Here is a 22266-nt window from a genome sequence, read left to right on the forward strand (position 1 = left end):
CAGGAGTTCAAGACTAGTCTGGCCAGCATCGTGAAACCCCATCTCTACTAAAAATAAAAAATTAGCTGGGTGTGGTGGTGTGCACCTGTCACCACAGCTACTCAGGAGGCTGAGGCAGGAGAATTGCTTGAACCCGGGAGGCGGAAGTTGCAGTGAGCCAAGATCATGCCACTGCACTCCAGCCTGGGCAACAAAGTGAGACTCTATCTCAAAAAAAAAAAAAAAAGCAAGTTCCTTAAGAAGTTACCTAGTTTGCTTTCCCTACACAGTAGCTGAAGTTTTCTTAGCGTTAGGGTGAAACTGAAATATATTTACTGGTCATTAGAATAGGAAATGATGGGGCAATTCTTTCAAGAGATTAAAACACACCCACCCCAACCCCTCCACACGCGAACACTGAGAACTTGTTTCATCCCTCTCAATGACCTGCCTGGGTTGATGCTGGGCCCACAGTGAGAAAACTCTGACTTCATTGTCTGCCTAGCATGCTTCACTTTCTTACCTGATCAAAGTTGTAGAGGGCAGCATGCAAATTGGCCAGCATCCCTGTGGGGGGTTCATTAGTGATCTTAATGGAATTTTCCAGCAGTCCTTGAGGGATGATGTGCTCATCTGGTGTAGGTGCTGACTCGGCACTCATGAAAACCCTGTAATCTCTGTGGCTTCCTTGGCTGAATCTTTCAAGGAGCTTCTCCAAGGTTCCTAGCCACTTGGCTACCAGATGAACATTCTGAAAGACAGTATGGTGTGTAATTCCTGTGAAGGTGGAGGCATATTACTTGCATTATAAGATTACATTTTCCTATATATAATTGCACTGAAAACTCAGAGAACCATGATTCAGCATTTTCTTTATCAATACATCATAGAAAGGAAAAAAAAAAGCCAAAAGGAAATTGAACCTTGAACATATTAAATGTTGCCAATCAATACAGATTGTCTTTGTAACCCAAAATCTCATGCAATACACATACCTACTTCAAACACCCACCAGTCACTTCTGAGATGCAGTTGCCTAGTACTTTTCTTTGTTATGGTTCAAATCCAATTACTGAGATGTATCGGGGTTAGTTTGAGAAAATATGAAAACTAAAAGCCAGAAATGTGCCTGATCATCCACTTCATTGGTTTCTGATGGAAACCTCTTCTACTCAAACTCCTGCTCATAAGCATACGGACTTAAAAGGATACAAGGGAAGCAAGGCTAGCTGAAAGAAAGCAATCATTCATTGTTAAGATACTTTGTGTATTCCTAACAGATGATTTTCCTTAAATCCTAGGGCTGTCAGAAATCACACACAAAAAATTAAATGCCACCACCGTCATCATTCTTTGCTTTTCCATTTTATGATTCACATATTTGCTCCTGCAATACCAAACACCCACAGGGTATAGCTTGGTAGTTGGTGCTGGGAGGGAGGTATAAAGGCTGTACCTTACGCGCTCTCTGGCTTTGGAGAAACCCTTGATATAGTCATTGAAACATCACACCCAGATATATATAATTATTTCCAACAAAGAAAAACATTTAAGATCACGACAGCCACAAAAATACAGAGAATGAAGGCAAACATGGAACAAAATAATAATGCAGGTATTCTTTAAAATTTCTATTGCAAAAAGACCTAAGCCGACTCAGTCATTCACATTACTGGCTTTTATTCCCTTGGCAAATAATGAACATCGGTAGATGTGATGGGCTGAATTGTGTACCCTCAAATTCATATGTTGAAGTCTCAACCCCCAGCATCTCATAATGTGACTGTATTTGGAAATAGAGTCTTTACAGAGATGATGAAAGCTAAGTGTGGTCCTTATGAAGGGTCTTAAACCAATATGACTGATGTCTTTATGAGAAGAAGGGATTAGGACTCGAAGACACAAAAAATTGGCCGTCTACTCTAGCACAGTAATACAGTAGGTAAGGGCTCTAAGTTCCCTCCTTTACATGCTTGTTAACACGTTATAAGGAAAGAGTATTTCTCACTCCTAATTGTGCCAATCATAAAAGAAAACAAAAGAAACAATAATAAAGCCTGCTTTGTAAACTCAATTATATCTTCATTCTCTGTCTTATGGGGTACAGCAGTACCTTACTTGAAAAGTTTACTTGAAACAAATGTAAAAATATTCAAGGCAGTGACTTTGGAGTTACTGAAGGGGAGAGAAAAACCTCCAAGCGAGCCACCGTGGAGCACAGGCACATGTCGGAATCTAGCTTGGCAGCTATTCTTGAGGGTACTGGCTTCGGGACTGGCTAGATTCTTATGCCTATTTTTCCAAGAACAGCAATGCTTGTTTAGACAATCTATGTGTCTTGGAAACGCATGAAAAATGGTCATTTTGCCCTTGAAAAATGGTTTTTATGTTAATGGTTTTATGTTAATTCACAAACCTTCTGGTGTGCATATGAGATAAAGATAGTTGCCAGCCTGCTATTTTTATGATAGTTTTCTTTGGAACATAGACTTTTGATTAACTACTATCTAAACACCTTTAGAGGGCTCTATCTAATCATAAGAATTGATCATATTGGGGCTTGGGTAAGAACTAATTAACATGTACATACATATCATATACCCATGTTAATATAATTTAATGTAAATTATGAACAGTATAACAAGTTTCCATTATGTTTGTCTTCTCTTTCTTCAAAGTCCTGCTTCTCTTTTTCCTGCTGATCAAACGATACTAGAAACTTCTAGACACTGGGATGGCCTAAAGCCTGGTATAATCTCTCCTTACCAATTACTCTATGTGGGTACAGGGATGCCAAGTGAAGAGGTTTAAACAGTTACATTCTTGGTTACCGGCTTAGCCCTAAGAACAAAAATCAAAGGTCTGAAACAAATATCCAAAAGTAGATCCTTGACAAAATAAGATCTTTTACGTTTTTTTTTTTTTTATGTTACAACTTACAACTTGCAATTTTAGGGACAACAAGTAACTCAGCATAGGTACAAAAGTAATGGAAACAGTTATTTTGAATATGTTCTTTTGAGGATGACTATAGCCCTCCTAATGTTCTCTCCAGTCTGAGCCACTGGGAGCATGAGAACGCTCAAAGAGCTCTTTCCTTTCTGAGACAGTCTTAAAATTTACCAAACTGTCTAAGCCTCAACTGTTTTCTCTGAAAAAGCCAACCCTCCTGTGTTTCTGATTCTGAGCCTCAGAAGGGGATGCACCACACTGCCCTCAAGTCCCCTTACAAAGGTCTCTATGAAGGCCCCATCGAAGCAGTGGGTATTGTCCCAGAAGGTTACATTCCTGCAGTCATAAGCCTGCTTGGACTCTGGAAGCTTCTTTATGAATCCAGTTGCATTTCAAGCACAAATGCCAAAGGCACCGAGTCTGGATACTGGAGACACTAAGGGAGGCCAATGCTGTATCTTGCATGAGGGTGGCTATTTTCAGGACTGTCGCCTGCTGCCAAACAGACCTAGTCTCAAGTACTAGCTCTGCCATCCAACCAGCCATGTGGCCTTGAGGCTCTCCAGCTACTAGGGTGCTCGCTTTTCTCATCTTTATATGGAGAATGGCGACTCTACCCTTGGAGCTTTGTTGTAATGATCCGAGATAAGGTAGCCTGTGAATTGCCTACTGAACCTTTGCATGACTGAGCTGAAAACTAAACAGCCATTCCTAGACCTGCTGAGACAGCTAGCAGAGCGTGCTGTGGATGGAGTCAGCACATTTCTCAGGTGCCCCCTAATGCTGGCCTTTGCTCCACTGGTTCCTGTAATACTCAGCCAAGGGGGCCATCCCAGAGGACACTGGGGTGGGAGAACCATAGGTCTGTATGATGCTTGCCTGAGAAGGGATAAGGGAGTTTTCTACTCAAATTTCTTTAATTTTTAATCAAAGGGAATGTTACACACCAGGTAGGGGCAGAGTTGGGCTTGTATGAGATAATGATTAACGCAGGAGCCAGGTATCGGGGAGGGTCCCCAGAGAATCTCTGACCTGCCTGTGCATTGGGAGAACGCGGTGGAGCCGTAGGAAATTGGCACCATTTGCAGCGGGGAGGAGCCTGGCCTCTACAGCTCCTGTGCGGTGGCCTGGTATTCAATCTGTGAGGTCGGGGTGTGTTAGCAGGATCCCCTCTCACTTTGCTGAGATTATTTTTTTTCTTTTTCGCTCAATAAATTCCATTCCCCCCACCATTCAATGTGTCTGTGTTCCTAGTCCTTTCTGGTTGTGTGACAAGAACACGGTTTTAACTGAGCTGAGGTGCAAAATTCTGCAACAATAATATACATTAAAAAGAGTTCTGTCGACTCTAACGTCAACCCAGATACTATGATAACAGTGTTGGCAATCTAAACGAGCTTGTTTGTTCTCAGGCAGTATTGAGTGTTCCAGATATCTCTAAGTGAAGGGAATGATGAAGCTCTTCCTAACAGTTTTAATTTTAGAGCACAGTGGCGAGACAGTCTCTCAGAAGATGACAGCCATCACTGTCCGCAGAGCCCCTCACCGTCTTTGCAGGCCATCATGAACACTGACAGAATTGGCTGGACTCTGCAAATCGCCATGTTAGCGGGGCATTCTGATGGGCTGGACAGCTCTGCCCTGGCCCTCCTCTGTGTTTATGCCCAGTGTCTTCCCTGAAACTTAATACTCACTTGGAGGATGACCCAGTGTCCTCCTTTGGAAGCTTTCTCCAGTGCCATTTCTGCCACCGTCTCCTGACCTTGTCCTAAAGACACGTTGTGGAATTTTCCAGAGTCAATTGTAAAGCCAAGTCTTTTGCCTGTGGGAGAATACACCATGGTGAGAGGAAACATCTATGAAGGACGGTAAGAGGAGCCTGGAATTCTGTGGTCTAATGCACATCTGTGGTCACCACAGCCATCTTCTGGGTGACTGTCCTGAAGAATCCAAATGAAACTTCTGTTGTATCCACAAGCAGCATTTTGAGCTCTCCACAGCTGCCTCACTGCAAGCATTAGAAAAGCCTGTGGAAGCCAGTTCCTTAGGTTTTATGATAATGAAGCTTTTGACATTTTGATAGATGGCAGGCATTGTTATGGAGCTTTATAAACTCTTGCAGGAGTAGCAAAGCATTTCTCTCATAAAAAGGAGCAACATGTGGTAGATATCACATCATTTTTTTCAATGGATCTGTTCATTGGGTAAACGCACAAGCCTCTCACCTTGTGAGGCTGCATTTAAATTGAGCACAGTCAGGTCACAGCTATATTAACCTGGTATTCTTGGTGCAGGCCGTGGGGAATGGTAATCCAGAACACAAAGGCGACAGTGCCTTGTGCAATCAAATACACTTGCTCTAATGACCATTATTTAGTCACAGGGGGCACAAGATTACATGAGCATGGGGAAAATTGCCCTTTGGCCCTCATATAGTCAAAAGGTGGAAAACAGTACAAAGGAAACTTGCATTATGCCAGCCAGAGGAATGTTCCATTTCAACATTTCTTCAGACTATGGTGTTATTAGCTTTATATTTTCCATACATCCAATCTTCAACAACAACAAAAAAGAAACTAAGATCACCGTGAACTGAAAGGAAGGGAAGGGGGTGGCGGGTGAAAGGGAGGGAGGGAGAAAGGGCGGGCCGGTGAGCCTCCCTGCCACTCACCAAGAATCTCCAGGTCTTTAAGGGCATCTAGCCCTGGAGACAGGATGAAGAATATGGGGGTGGCCGGGCTGCTTTCTTTGAATGCTTTAACTAAGTCCAATCTGGTCCTCTCTACATACTTTGCACCCAGTTTTTCCTCTACAAAATTTCTATAAAAAACAAGAATACAAAAAAACATGATCAGTGGTTTTGACCTTGAAGAGAGTCACCATTTGGATAAGCTTAAACCACACAGGCACAGGATAGAAGTAACCATGTTTATTATGTGGGATGTCTTGTTAGAATAACAATATGAATCCAACTAGATGTATGGGGTAGGTGTGTTAATGAAATCCCTCTCTTCCTTAGAAGCTCTGAAAATCAGAAGCCTACAATTCCATTTTGGGGGGCTACTGAGACCCCCCTCTGAGTGTCATCAGCTGTCTGCTATGGCTTTGTATCCCCCAAATCCCCTGCCAGATTCCCCCATTACTTATTAACAGTTCATTAGATTTGCCACAGTGCAATTTTCCAGCCTGCTGGGCTTCTCATGAATATACAAATGCTTTTTGGGGTGTTTCTAACACAGGGAGGCTCAATTAAGCAAGTATTTTCCAGCAGCATCAGATTTAGCAGAAAGTAAGTACTACTAAGCAGAATTAACTTGTAAAGTAGAGTTCAGCAGAGGCTTCTGCAAAGGGAAAATTGGCTGAACTAGACAAAGCAAAGGAAAAAACCTGAGGCACATGAATATTACTGAAGAAACACAATAGGGAAGGAAGTTGAGAACTCTTTCGTTGGTGAATTCAAATTAGAATAAGACTTGTGTGAATTAAGCAGCACATTACCATTTAGAAGCCAAGAGGGCAAAGAAAAAGGACACTTAAACCAAGATGTAGACAAGGGTTTCTGCTTTGAAATTGCATTGGTTGTAAAGTTAGAGGGACTATGAGTGACTTCATGAAAGGAATTCATTTTGGTTTGACATGCAAAATCTTCAGAGCCAAAATGCCATCACTGAATGAAAACGATGGAAATTATACTTGGATAATGCATGAATGCATGTTCCTGGCCTCTGAACTCTGCTGACACCCATTTCTCTTCCAGGAGTATTTTCATCAGTCCCCTGTCTCCCCTCTACTGATTTCAGAATTAAGTTTTTCAGGAAGAATGTGCTGAGTCTGCCTAGCACATGGTTTAGTGTTTAGCAAATTTTAACAGTAGCAATGATTATAATATCAAAATCTCAGCAGAATCACTCCCCATCAATATGGATGGTAAACACTTCCACCAGATCCTCCTAACTCCTCAGACTACATTTCCTCTATGTTAACTTGTGTTTCCAAAAATGCTGACCACCCCACCTGAGAGCATATGTCATTCTGTCCGGGCGCATTGCTCTCAGAATAATCAGCTTCTGTATTAAACTTTTCTTCTTCCATTCTTGAGGTAATTTTTCTTTTTCTGGACACTCGGATTCTACCCACTTCCTCCACTGCTTGGCAGATCCTTCCACATCTCGGTCTATGCCTTGAAATTCTTCCAAGAGGGCAATTGCCTGTAATATGATAGGGAAACAAGTAGGAATGGTGTGAACGATACTTTATAGTTTGAGATGAAGACTTGTGAATGTATCTAATCTTATGTAAAAAAATCGTGCTGGATAGTGTTCACTTTCCTCTCCAGATTTCCTAGTTTTGCTTTTGTTTTTGTTTTTTGCTCTGTGGAGCGGGTGAGCTCAAAGGACACTTGAGCTAAGTTCCCTGGTTCCCTGACCTAGTTGGGTTTGGCCAACAAAATGCAATGACAGGAGCCTGGAAGACTGGAGAAGAGAGAGGTGGGGGTACTTCTGTCAGAGGCGTTTGAACCAGAGCAACTCCATCTTGAATAGGAGTTGGGTAAATTGAGGCTGAGACCTGCTGGGCTGCATTCCTAGGACGTTAAGGCATTCTAAGTCACAGGATGAGACAGGAAGTTGGCACAACATACAGGTCATAAGGATAAAACAGCCTGCAGTAAGGAAGCTGGCTAAAACCCAACAAAACCAAGATGGTGATGAGGGTGACCCCGGTCGTTGTCACTGCTACACTGCACCAGTGCCATGACAGTTTACAAATGCCATGGTAACGTTAGGAAGTTACCCTATATAGTCTAAAAAGGGGAGGTATGACTAATCCACCCTTTGTTTAGCATCAAGAAATAACCACAAAAATGGGCAACCAGCAATCTTCAGGGCTACTCTGCCTATGGAGTAGCCATTCTTTGTTCCTTTATTAACAGACTTGCTTTCACTTTACGGACTTACCCTGAATTCTTTCTTGCACGAGATCCAAGAGCCTCTCTTGGGGTCTGGATCAGGACTCCTTTCTGGGAACATTTCCACCCCAGCTCTTTCTCACAGGAATGTGGTTTGGCAGGGAATATGTTTCTCCGCCACAGGCCACAGATCCCCTACAGTTGGCTCTCTCCCATAACTTCATTTCTCAGTAGTTCCAGTAACTGTCCTTTTCCTCCTTTTTCCTACCCCATCCCCTGGCTGATTTCCTAATCCTTCTTGCCCATACTATGAAAATAGACTCTGGTTAAACTTTCTTCACCACCCTTTTGAATGTGCCATCTGTTTCCTGTTGACACCCTGACTGATACACATTTGAACTTGAATTTTGAATTCTAAAGTTACAATCTAATTACAAATACTAATTTAAAAAACTGAACATATATAAAAATAAGAGGTAACAGTTATTTTCAATGCAAAGAAAGGTTTCCTTCTTAGAAAAAAGAGTAGGGCAAAGCTTAGCATATGCTGAACATCATTAAGATACTCCAGATCCTGGGAGAATTAACTCCTAACAATAGGGCCTTTGACAGAAAAATGCAATGAGCATTGATGATTGAGGTTTAAGGCAACTGTCACTTTTTTCTCTACAATATTCTGTTTTGCTTAAACATTTTACAATGAGAATAAACGAACCTATTGTGGTGTAATTTAAAGAACTATTTAGAGAAATGGAGAAACAATTTAAAAAGAAAACAAAGTAGATTTAAGGAAATTTTAAACAATATTCATTTGTATCACTTGGCTTTTATCAAAGGTCCTGACAGATTGTATATGTTTATTAACTTTTCCACCCATACGTAAGTTAAAGGCTCCTTTACATCTAAATGAGAAATTAACCAATTTAATAATACAAAAATTAATAACATTACATGATATAGGGCATTTCTAAACTGAAATGGTGCTTAATACATCACCTGTATTCTTTAATGTTTACATTTCAACACTGGAGAGAGCTAGTATTTTAAATAAGATCCAGAAATTAAGAAACTGTATTCCAAACATACCTTGATAGCACTCCATGACTGAGAAGTTAGGAAGTCAACAGGACTCAGATGAGTGTGTTCAACAGTGAATCGAAGCAGGAAATCCAATTCAAGGGGGTCTATCTCTTTCTTTCTCAACAAAATCTTGAGAGTAGACAGAATTGAAAAGGATTATTTGGTTTACATCAAAATCATGACACAGGAAGTAGTCACACATTTAACAGACATGACTGAGTAGGTAGAACCACACCTGCTGGGAAGTCCAGTTGATATCTGTTCTACTGTTGAAATAGTGAATCTCAGATTATGTCAATGATCTCAAAACCATGATCAGAAATCTAACAGAAAATAATTATGAAGGCTGATTTACTCCAATTCTAACACCTATCTCTATTAGCAACATATTTAAAATAAGCATTCATAAGTGTTTTATTATTAGATCAAACTTGTCTTAACACATTCAAAATGAGAAAGCCTCTGGTGACAATGGATTAAATTACTAAACAGAAGGTAGAACCAGTATTATTAGTTAATTCTGGTATAGTAGTTATTCAATAAACTATGAGGTACATGAAGTTTAATATGTAAGATTATATTGAGAATGAGAAAACCTTTTACAGGTACAACTAAACACATTGTGAAGTGGAGTAAACTTTAGATATTCTGCTCACAGAACTGATAAAAAATCCATAGTATATTTTGGAGAGGACAAATGAAGTATTCCTAATTTTCATATAAAAACCGTAACACCCCACAAAGCTAAACAGGTAAAATTTTTGAGCTTTATCTTAAAATTCCACATATTTTCAAAAGGTGTTATGAGGATAACATGCATTAAAATATTTTATATTTTTTCTTGAGTTTATTTCAACAAACAAGTAATTGTCCATATAGTTATGAAACTTTGATTTATATAGATTGTCAGGACTTGAGGTTATGATACAGCTATGGCTTCCAAAAGGAAGTTTTAAATAGATGTTCATGTCATGTACTATCATCCCTGGCCTTTTCCTATTAATGAGCAGTACATACAAAACAAGTATTTCACGGCTGTAATCCCAGCACTTTGGGAGGCAGAGGCGGGTGGATCATGAGGTCAAGAGATCAAGACCATCCTGGCCAACATGGTGAAACCCCATCTCTACTACAAATACAAAAATTAGCTGGGTGTGGTGGTGCGTGCCTGTAGTCCCAGCTACTTGGGAGGCTGAGGAAGAATTGCTTGAACCTGGGAGGTGGAGGTTGCATAAGCTGAGATCGCACCACTGCACTCCAGCCTGGCAATAGAGCGAGACTCTGTCTCAAAACAAAGAAACAAAAAAACAAGTATTTCATTGTGTAATGCCTTGCTCCTGTTTATTAGATACATAGTTCATCATTAGCTGCGGGTGTGTATAAAGTGCCTTCTTTGGCACACACAGAATAGGTAAGACATAGACATTTCCTTAATATTTGGATAGAAAAAGACATAAAGCAAACTAGCTGATAAAAGGACAACCTGCTTATTTTATCTAGGAATGTAGTCTGCAAGGGTTTCTTTTTTCTTATCATGAACACTTTTTTTTTTTTTTTGAAGATGGAGTCTCCCTCTGTCACCCAGGCTGGAGTGCAGTGGAGCGATCTCGGCTCACTGCAAGCTCTGCCTCCCAGGTTCACACCATTCTCCTGCCTCAGCCTCCCGAGTAGCTGGGACTACAGGCGCCCGCCACCACGCCTGGCTAATTTTTTGTATTTTTAGTAGAGACGGGGTTTCGCCATGTTAGCCAGGATGGTCTCAATCTCCTGACCTTGTCATCCACCCACCTCAGCCTCCCAAAGTGCTGGGATTACAGGCGTGAGCCACTGCGCCTGGCCACAAATACTTTTATTTAAACAAAGTCTTTCATAGAAATTCATGTGAAAAAGGAAAAAAAAAAAAAAAGGAAGCAGGTTTCACTGAAGGTGTGGGCAAGAAACCTGGAGCTCTCTTTACCTATTCACTGCTGTCATTTTCCTAATTTTAATTGACAAATAATAATTATATATATTTAAGTGGTCCAGTGTGATGCTTTGATACATGTTTATGTTGTAGAATGGTTAAATTAAGCTAATTCATATATCCATCACGTCACATACTTATCTTTTTTGTGATGAGACTTAAAATCTCCTTTAGCAATTTAAAAATACACATTATTAACTACACACAATGGAAAAAAAGGAAAATTCAGTCATTTGTGACAACATGGATGAACCCAGTCGCTATTTTGTAAGGAGACTCTGAACAACTCCCAGCTCCACTCAGATCTGGACTCATAACCCTCATCTCAAAGAACCTTCCTGGTAGGGCCTGGACGGTTCTTTACAGGACCCGAGAAGGTGAGAAGAATGTCTCATGAATGTTTTTCAGGGTGACCACTGTGGTAGAAGTGTAATGTGTATACCCACCCCCCAGCGCCCACTCCCCAAACCAAAGCACTGGGACCTAGGAGAAGGCTGTCACACGCCCAAGTTCCCCGTGGGAGGCAAATTCTCCTCATGCCACCAAGAGCTTCTGAAAAAGGTGTCTATTATATTTTGCTTCAACAGAAAATATATAATATTTTATATATTATATAAAAATATATATACTATTTTACATAAAAATACATATATAATATTATATATATATTTTTTATATATATATATAGAGAGAGAGAGAGACACAGAGAGAGAGAGAGAAAGAGAGAGAGGCATCTGCCTTTGGTTCTGGGGATCCTTTTTCAAGTAACTGATCTCCTTACCTGAAAAGCCATCTGGGACAAGAAGGTGAGCTTGTCCTTCTCAAACAGCGCCTGGCTGGTGTAGAGGAAGACAGCGTGGGTGATGCTCTCCATCAGGATAGAGATGCGTCCCTGCATGTCTTCCACCTTGTCAGCCTGCTCAATCACTCTGTGGAATAGCACGTTAAATGCCTGGGAAATTTAATATGACCATTAAAATGTGACAATTGGCACCTGGATATCTAGCTAGCCCCAGATACACAGGGCGATGGTTTAAGTTTTATCAATAGGAAGTGAGAATGAGGCAAAATTTTTAGAAGGATTATAGTTTCTGGCACATGGTACATGCTCATTAAATGTTTGCTGTCATTACTGTTATTATGAATATGATTCCATGAAATCCATTCAGTCTCTTTCCAAGCAACTGAATTGCATCATTTTCTCTCCTTCTGCCCATGTACTTAAAACAATATTTTAATATTTAATTGTGGTAGGATACATATAACATAAAAGTTACCAACTTAACAATTTTAAGTGTACACACATTCAGTTCAATAGTGTTAAGTATATTCACACTCTTGTGTAACCAATCTCCGGAATTTTTTTTTTCATGAACATAAATTACACTGGTTAATGCAGACTCAAGGCCATACATTTTTGGGGGAGTAGGTTTTACTTGCAGTACAGATTCTCTTCACGTAAGATTACAAAAATACAACACAATGTGATGAGTCCAATTTAAACATTACGTGTGGCAGTCCATATTAACACAAATAGCTCCCAAAGAGGAACAAGAAAAGCTAAATCTTGTGTCACTAGGATGCCATAGCTTTTTCATTTTGCAAAACTGAAGCTCTGTACCCATTAAACAACTGTATATTCTTCCTTCCCCCCAACCCTGGCAACCACCTTTATTCTACTTTCTGTTTCTATGACTTTGACTATTATAGGTACCTCACTGATACGGTTTGGCTGTGTCCCCACCCGAATCTCATCTTAAATTATCGCTCCCATAATTCCCATGTGTTGTGGGAGGGACCTGGTGGGAAATAACCGAATCATGGGGGCGGTTTCCCCCATACTGTTCTGGTGGTAGTGAATAAGTCTCATGAGATCTGATGGTTTTATAAGGGGAAATCTCTTTCACTTGGCTCTCATTCTGTCTTGCCTGCTGCCATGTAAGAAGTGCCTTTCGCCTTCCGTGATGATTGTGAGGCCTCCCCAGCCACGTGGAACTGTGACTCTCTTTTTCTTTATGAATCACCCAGTCTCTTGGGTATGTCTTTATCAGCAGTGTGAAAACAGACTAATACACTCATACAAGCAGAGTCACAGTCTTACTGTGACTGGCTCATTTGAGTTAGGATAATATCCTCAAGGTTCATCCATGTTGTAGCATGTATGAGAAATTTGTTCATTTTTAAGGCAAAAGAATATTCAACTGCATGGATATACATTTGATCAATCTATTCATCCCCTGATGGACACTTGGGTTGCTTCCACCTTTTGACTATTGTAAGTAATGCTATTATGAATTTGGGTGTTTGGATATCTCCTAGAGACCCTCATTTGATTCTTTTGAATAAACAGCTGTAAGTGGAATTGCTTGATCATATGGTCATTCTATTTGTAATTTTTCTGAGGAACTGCTACACTGTTTTCCACAGCAGCTGTACCATTTTGCATTTCCACCAAAAGATTCCAATGTCTCCACGTCATCACCAACACTTGTTATTTATTTTTTTTATAGTAGCCATTCTAATGTGAGGTGATATCTCATTGTGGTTTTGATTTGCATTTCCCTAAAAATTGGTAATGTTGAGTATTTTTTCATATGTTTGTTGGTCTTTTTTTTGAGACAAACTTTCATTCTGTTATCCAGCCTGAAGTGCAGTGGAGTAATCATGGCTCATTGCAACCTCAGCCTCCTGGTCTTAAATAATACTCCCACCTCAGCCTCTTGGGTAGCTGAGACCACAGGCATGTGTCATCACACTTGGCTAATTTTTAAATTTTTTTGTATACACAAGGTTTCTCTGTGTTGCCCAGGCTTGTTGACCATTTTTATGACATCTTTGGAGAAATGTCCACTTACGTCCTTATCCTATTTTAAAATCTGGTTATTTGCCTCTTTTTTTTGGGGGGGGGGTTCCATGTACTTTCGGGATGCCCTTTGGTCATCTGTTCTTCCTTTAAGGATTACTCTTGATATTTATTACTCTCGTTCATGCCTTGGTGATAATGGCATTGTATGGATTGCTATATCTCTCTATATAAATATAAATTTGAAAAATATATCTATATATATATAAATAGCTGTCAATATAGAAATATTTATTTATTTTTGGATGATAGGGACCAGAGACCACAGATTAATTCACCTTGAAGTATGTATATTTGAGTGAAAGTAAAATCCTACAATGACAGATATATACAGTAAACACTGGTAAGAAGGCATTAATGAAGGATAGCTTGAATATGTCTTATCTGAAATGGTTGGGGCCAGAAGTGTTTCAGATTTTGGATTTTTTCAGATTTTTGAATATTTGCATATACATAATGAGATATCTTGGGGATGGAACCCAAGTTTAAACACAAAAGCATTTATAGGTTGGGCTTGGTGGTTCATGTCTATAATCTCAGCACTTTGGGAGGCCGAGGCAGGTGGATCACCTGAGGTCAGGAGTTTGTTACCAGCCTGGCCAACAGGGTGAAACTCCATCTCTACTAAAAATACGAAATTTAGCCAGGCATGGTGGTGGGTGCCTGTAGTCCCAGTTACTCGAAGGGCTGGGACAGGAGAATTGTTTCAACCTGGGAGGTGGAGGTTGCAGTGAGCCGAGATCGCGCCACTACATTCCAGTCTGGATGACAGAGTGAGACTCTATCTCAAAAAACAAAACAAAATGAAAAAACAAAATACATTTATGTTTCATATACACCTTATACACATAGCCTGAAGTTAATTTTATACAATATTTTAAATAATTTTGTGCAAGAAGTGCTTGAGGTCAGGTGTAGAATTTTCCACTTGCGGCATCTTGTCAGCATTCAAAAAATTTCGTATTTTGGAGCATTCTGGTTTTTGGATTAGGATGCTCAATCTGCACTAACCTGATATTTACACTTTTTTTGTTTTTGAGATGGAGTCTCGCTCTGTCACTGAAGCTGGAGTGCAGTAGGGCAGTCTCAGCTCACTACAAGCTCCGCCTCCCGGGTTTACGCTATTCTCCTGCCTCAGTCTCCTGAGTAGCTGAGACTACAGGCGTCCACCACCACACCCGGCTAATTTTTGTATTTTTAGTAGAGATGGGATTTCACCATGTTAGCCAGGATGGTCTCAATCTCCTGACCTTGTGATCCGCCCTCCTAGGCCTCCCAAAGTGCTGGGATTACAGGCATGAGCCACCATGCCCAGCTGATATTTACACTTTTTTAAAATCAGTTTTTCATTTACACACAATAAAATGTGCCTATTATATGTACAGTTTGATGAGTCTTGACAAATAGATATATTCTAATAACTGTAGCAACCAAGATATAGAACCTTTCTACTTACATCACCAGAAAAAGTTCTCACGTGCCTATTTACAGCCAATTTCCACCACCATCCCCAGCCCCAGTCAATTACTGACCTGCCTCTGTCCCTGTGGAATAATTTTGCCTTTTCAATAATTTCACATAAATAGCATCATATGGTATATACTCCTTGGTATCTGGCTGCTTCTTTTCAACATAATGTTTTGGTGACATATCCATGTTGTTGTGTACACCAACAATTCATACCTTTATGTTTTGAGTAATAGCCTACTGTGGGAACATGCAAAATCTGCATAACTATTAATGTGTCAGTCCTTTGAGTTGTCTTCATACTTTGACTTTTATGAATAAAGTGTCTCTGAACATTTGTTAACAAGCTGTTTGTAGGCATACATTTTTACTTCTCTTAGGTGAATGCCTGGAGTAAAAGTGTGAGATCATATTTTGTAACTGTATATTTACCTTTATAAGAAATTGCCAAACTGTTTTCCAAAATGGTTTATTGTGCTTCCTCCAGCAATGTGAGAGTTGTAGTACCATATCTGTGTTACACTTGCTATTAACAGTCTTCTAAACTTGTAGCCCCCCACATTCTACTTTTATTTTGAATTTTTCTGATGCCTGATGAGCATTTTTAATGAGCTTGTGGATAATTCATATGTATTATATGTCTGTTCAACTCTTATTACTGAGTTGTACAAGTTCTTTATATATCCTAATACAAATTCTTTGTTTTATATGTATGTATTGAGAATATTGTCTTTGCTTGTCTGTGGCCTAACTTTTCATCTTCATATCTTTTGAAAACCATAAACTTTTAAGTTAGATAAGGTTCAATTTATTAATTTTTTATTTTTCTATTGGGTCCTAAGAAACCTTTGCCTAACCCAAAGCCCAAAACTTTTCTCTTATTTTTTTCCTAGAAAATGTATAGTTTAATCAATTCATTTTGAATTTTTTATATAGTATAATAGTTTGAGGTTTATTTTATGTTATGTGGGTATCCAAGTGTCCCAGCAACATTTGTTGTAAAAACTAGCCTATCCTCATTGAATTGTCTTGGCACCCCTACTGAAAATCAACTGACCATGCATTTGTGGGTGTACTTCTGGATTCTCTAATCTGTTCCATAGATCTATGCATTTTTCTTCAGGCCAGTACTACAACATCTTGATTCGTGTAGATATGTCCTTTCATTTTTTGAGACGGAGTCTCACTCTGTTGCCCAGGCTGGAATGCAGTGGCATGATCTCATCTCACTGCAAGCTCCGCCTGACAGGTTCACGCCATTCTCTTGCCTCAACCTCCCGAGTAGCTGGGACCACAGGCATCCACCACCACGCCCAGCTAATTTTTTGTATTTTTAGTAGAGACGGGGTTTCACCGTGTTAGCCAGGATGGTCTCAATCTTGTGACCTCATGACGCCTCAGCCTCCCAAAGTGCTGCGATTACAGGCGTGAGCCAACGCACCTGGTCACAGATACAAGTCTTAAAAACAGAAATTGTAAGTCTTCCAACACTGTTTTTTTCTTTTTCAAAATTATTTAGCTATTTTAAGTCCTTTAAATTTTCACACAAATTTTTAGGATAAGCTTGCCAATTTCTACCAAAAGGAAAAAGGCAATGTCTTCTGGTGTTTTGATTGGGACTAAATTGAGTCTATCAGTTTGGAGCGAACTGACATCTTAATATTGAGCATTCCAATTGATAAACATGGTGTATCTATTTAGTTAAGCCTTCTTTAATTTTTCTCAACAATATTTTGTAGTTTTTAGAATACAAACCTTACATATATTTTAATAAAATTATTCCTAACAAGTTTTATGGCTTTGGAAGCCACTGTAAACAGTGCTAAGATACTGATTTTATTTTCCACTTGTTTCTCATGTATAGAAATACAAGGTACTTTGTATATCGACCTTATATCCTGCAACCTTGCTAAAAATTCACTTCTTAGTCCTAGCAGGGTTTTGGTGAGTTTCTTGGGAGTTTCTATATACATAATCAGGTCATCTGTGAAAATATAGAGTTTTCCTTTTTCTTTTAAATATCTTGCCTTCTATCGTCTTATATTACCAACTGTAACTTCCAGTGCAGTGTTGAATAGATGTGCTGAGAGAAAGATATCCTTGTCTTGTTCCTGATTTTAGGGAAAAGCATTTCATTTTCAACATTAAGTATAAACTTAGGTGTAGATTTTTTCTAGATGCATTTTATCATGTTGAGAAGTCACCATCTATTCATTAGTTGAGAGTTGGTTGTTGTTGTTTTTAACTAATTTGTTGAAATTTTTCAAGTTCTTTGCATCAATTAAAACGACCATATGAGCTTTTTTTCTTTTATTCTGTTAACTGATTAATTACACTTCGTGATTCTTGAATGTTAAACCAATTTGATTCTTGGCATACATTCCACTTGGTCATAATATGTTGTGCTTTTTGTATATGGTTGGATTCAATTTGTCAACATTTTCTGGAGGAGTTTACCAACAATGTTTACAAGGGGGACTGACTGCCCAGTATTTTTCTTTTATTGTAATGCCTTAGTGTAGTTTTGGAATTTGGGTAATACTGAGCTGACACTGATGATTTAGTTTTATCCTTCTCCTCATACACAGTTACTCTCAAACTCCAACCACACTGTGCTTGTTAAAAGTTTTGCATACTAGTTCTGTACTCTTAGGAAACCTGCTAGTTATGCTCGATCCTTTCCTCTTTATTATTGCCCATAACCAGTCCATCTCCAAGAGTCAATGATTCCAGGTTCAAATCATATCTCAGGTCTGTTCATGTATCTCTGAGTCTTTTGTCATCACATCAGTTATCTGCTTGAAATCATCCAATGGCTTCTTGTTGCACCCAGAATATAATCCCCAAATCCCACACACAGTGGTCTACAAAACTCTGTGTGATCAAGTCTTTCCCACCTCTCTAGATTCATTTCTTGCTACCTTTCCCCTTGCTCATTACCCTCCAACCACAGAAATTCACTCACTACCTGGAATCCCTGAATTCTTTCATCTCACATTCCTGTTTTCTCCAAACACTCTTTACATAGCTAAGTCCTACTTATCCTTCAGAAATAAATGTTACTTCCTCTGGGAGGCCTTCCCTGAGCCCCCAGTAAAGCAGCCTCTCCACCTCTATCATGCTCTCTTACAGTACTTTCTACTTTTATAAACTAATGTGTGTTCATAAAGGTGGAACTATATCTATGTGTACATATATATCTATATGTATCTACATATAGATATAGCTCCACCCTTATGTTTTTTCCAAAACTATACACTCAAGTGACAAACATCTGACATGATGATTGATCATAATAAACATTTGTCTAAAAATGGATTAACAGGTGAACAGAATGAATGAGCACTGCCCAGCAGGCAGCAGCATGACACAAGGTATGGAGCATGGGCTCTGGAAACAGTTACAGGTTGAAATGCTGGCTGTAAACAATAACAAATATAATTTCTTGGGCAATGTATTTAAAGTCTGAAAATGTCATCCTTATTTTTTTAATAGGGATGATATTATATTCTTTATTGAGATGTAACAGGGATAAAGAATGAGCCAAAGTATAAAAATGCCTTGCATGCAATAGTGACTTAATAAATAGTTGTTCTTATTATTTTTCTTTCTTTAGCAAAGAAATATAAGCATTCTCTTTCCAAGACACATTTTCACAAAGACAAAATAGGAGCCTCAAGAAAAATTCCCTTACAGTTAAGAGTCGGCTGGCCAGGCGCTGTGGCTCACACCTGTAATCCCAGCACTTTGGGAGGCCAAGGTGGGCGGATCACGAGGTTAGGAGATCAAGACCATCTCGGCTAACATGGTGAAACTCTGTCTCTACTAAAAATACAAAAAAATTAGCCAGGCGTGGTGGCGGGCACCTGTAGTCCCAGCTACTAGAGAAGTTGAGGCAGGAGAATGGCATGAACCCGGGAGGCAGAGCTTGCAGTGAGCCGAGATCGCACCACTGCCCTCCAGCCTAGGCAACAAAGGGAGACTCCGTCTCAAAAAAAAAAAAAACAAAAAACAAAATTAAGAGTCTACTCAGGAGCAATACACCAATATAATATGATACCATATCCATAGTTTAATTACTTCAAAGCCTTACTGAAAATTATAAATGAAAATTCCTGAGAATGAGGATTTCGCTTTTGTTATTTTGTTAACCAGATCCTCATGACTCCTTACTGGGTATACACTGATCGCTTAAAAATACATTCTGGCCACGCGCAGTGGGTCACGCCTGTACTCTCAGCACTTTGGGAGGCCGAAGCAGGGGGGATCACTTGAGGCCAGGAGTTCAAGACCAGCCTGGGCAACGTGGCAAAACCCTGTCTCTACTAAAAATACAAAAATTAGCCCGGCGTGGTGGCGCACTCCTGTAGTCTCAGCTACTCAGGTGACTGAGGCATGAGAATTGCTTGAACATGGGAGGCAGAGGCTGCAATGATCATGCCACTGCACTCCAGCCTAGTTACAGAGTGAGACTCTGTCTCAATAATAATAATAATAGTTATTATTAATAAAATAAATTCCAAATTTCCAGAAACAAATTGAACTCCTAAAGTTTTCCATATTTCTTAGCTTATTTAGCATTACCTTCAAAGAGAACTGGTAGATGGGGTTGATTTTTTGGAGGTCATTAATAACAAAATAAAGAAGAGATGCTCTTGCTGCCACTGGTCTGTAACATTCTCGGGCCTCGTTGATTTTTCTTTCATTTTCTTTGGCTTCAATCACCTATGGTGGGATCAAACAAAATAAGTAACTTATTTATTCTTCATATTCTCTACACATATCCAAGGAACGGAAGACGTACCTGAAATGAAAAATTATGAGTATTAAAATAGATAACATGCATGGCATCCATGTGCATGAGCTTTTCTAAAATGTTTACATTCATATTTTAAAATAATTTTTTAATAAACTGAGTTTCAGTGAGAATGGACATAACTCTAGTGGTTTTCTAGGATTAAACAAAAACCACTAGAGTTTCAGTGAGAATGGACATAACTCTAGTGGTTTTTACAGATTAAACAAACCTAGTTGTTTTCGGTTCTACAGAATTTGTTTCTGAGTAATGTCACCTTTCTGCTTCCTCTCTCTCTTTCAAGGCTTAATAACCCAGCTATATCACCTCCCAGGGATGGCTCTTAAAAGTCTGCTGGGTCAATTCAATGCCAATAACTTTATTAGGCAACAAGGCATACAAAAGCAGTCAAGGTCAATAATATATCCGGTAACTATGCTTACTAAAAAGCCTTAATATAAAGACTCTCATGCCTAATTCTAACTTTGCACTGAATCATCCATATGTCCATATATTTCCATTAGTTTATCTTTATGTATTAGCCTCTGGGCACATTCAGAGAGATAATTAAAAAAGAAAAACCACCACCACCATCAACCAATATATTCAGTTTTACCCAAGGCTCAAATATCTATTTATTTTATCCAGGACTACCGCTGGTCCCACAGGATACAGTATTTTCTCCAACCTTCTCTACAGACTTGACTCATAATATTTGTGTATAAAAGGAAATAAAATGTAGGGCAGAGAAGGAAGTCACTACATGGTGATATATGAAGAAGACAGGAAGACACATTTTAAGAGACAATTAGAAGTTAACTTCAAAGCTAAGTTAATTTACTTAATTGTTCTAACTTTACCATCTTAGGAGCTGCCTAATATTCACTTACTTGAAAAGATAGAGAAATTTGGGATTCCATTTCCTCACTTAATTTAAAACAAATATATAGGATGTGTAGTGACACAGCTTCTGCTGGGTAATTAATAGATTACTTAGTAATAAGGGTATTCCAGAAAGCAAATAAGGGTCTAATTCACATTGAAATGATGGAATTTTAAGGGTTAATAGTCATTTGTGAAAGTCCAAAGTGCACATCACACATAAGGCATATTGGGACTCATGCTGGATGTTAGCAGGAAGCCTATTTCATAAAAATTTCTACTAGCTTTTAGGAAATGTCATTTTTCCAGGGGTGAATAGTGCATTTGAATATAGCAGGAGACTATCATTTGCTCAGTATCCTGCCATGGTAGGCCAGTAAACAAAACTTCCACTCTAAGAATTTCTTTAAAATGTCCAACAGCTTGGAGAATCTGCAGAGAAGTTGTAGGATATAAGTTCGGTAGAGCCGGATGCTAAGGCTTTTCAGATTTTCAGCCATAGAAGCCAGCAGGCCTCAACTTTCTTTACATTTGATCACCCAGGAAAAATAGTAGCTGGACAGTGTCTGATTTGAATGAGATCTCTATGGAATTAGGAGAAGCACACATTCAACCATCTCCATCTCCATTTAGAATCCCACACAGTCCAGTTGCAGCTTATTAAATCACCTGAATTCCACACACTGGTCCTCTTAGAGGAATTACCAAGTCTGATTACACTGCCCGCCCCACGTGTCTCATTCAAATAGACCATTAGAATCTGCCAGGTATCCTCTGCCTTTCCTACCTTGTGCTCTATCTCTGCCGCAGTGGCCTTTGTTGCCTCCAACCTCTCTACCAGTTTGGTGTCATCCAGAAAGCTTCCCTCTGCTGCAGAAAGGCGCAAAAGGAGGTCGTCTTCCAGATACTTGAGCTCAATCTTAAAATCATTTTGGTGCTTTGTCAATACCAACTAATACAAACCAAGAAAAGTGTGAGAAATGGTGGTTAAGTACGTTTATTTATTTATTTATTTATTTTTTTTTTTTAATTTTTTTTTTTTTGAGAGGAAGTCTCGCTCTGTCACCCAGGCTGGAGTACAGTGGTATAATCTCGGCTCACTGTAACCTCTGCCTCCCAGGTTCAAGCGATTCTCCTGCCTCAGCCTCCTGAGTAGCTGAGATTATAGGCACCTGCCACCACAACCAGCTTTTTTTTTTGTATTTTAGTATAGACAGGGTTTCACCATGTTGGTCAAGCTGGTATCGAACTCCTAACCTCAAATGATCCACCCACCTTGGCCTCCCAAAGTGCTGGGATTACAGGCATCAGCCACCGCACCTGGACAAGTACTTATTTTTAAAGCAGTTTCCTTAATCACAAATTTCAAGAAATCAGTA

General features: G+C 39.4%; 1 protein-coding gene across 1 annotated transcript in view; it reads right to left on the reverse strand.

Annotated features, from left to right (window-relative positions):
- DNAH11 (dynein axonemal heavy chain 11) overlaps positions 1–22266 on the reverse strand; it is a 370125-nt gene that overhangs the window by 26913 nt on the left and 320946 nt on the right. The window contains exons 67-74 of the mRNA XM_038004732.2: positions 21675–21839; positions 19795–19935; positions 11662–11832; positions 8924–9046; positions 6946–7139; positions 5603–5751; positions 4626–4753; positions 503–730 (exon numbers count right to left, since the gene is read on the reverse strand). Of these exons, the coding sequence (XP_037860660.2) occupies positions 503–730; positions 4626–4753; positions 5603–5751; positions 6946–7139; positions 8924–9046; positions 11662–11832; positions 19795–19935; positions 21675–21839 (1299 nt within the window). The remainder of the gene's footprint in view (positions 1–502; positions 731–4625; positions 4754–5602; positions 5752–6945; positions 7140–8923; positions 9047–11661; positions 11833–19794; positions 19936–21674; positions 21840–22266) is intronic.

Source organism: Chlorocebus sabaeus, chromosome 21 (genome assembly GCF_047675955.1).
Source record: "Chlorocebus sabaeus isolate Y175 chromosome 21, mChlSab1.0.hap1, whole genome shotgun sequence".
NCBI lineage: Eukaryota > Metazoa > Chordata > Mammalia > Primates > Cercopithecidae > Chlorocebus > Chlorocebus sabaeus.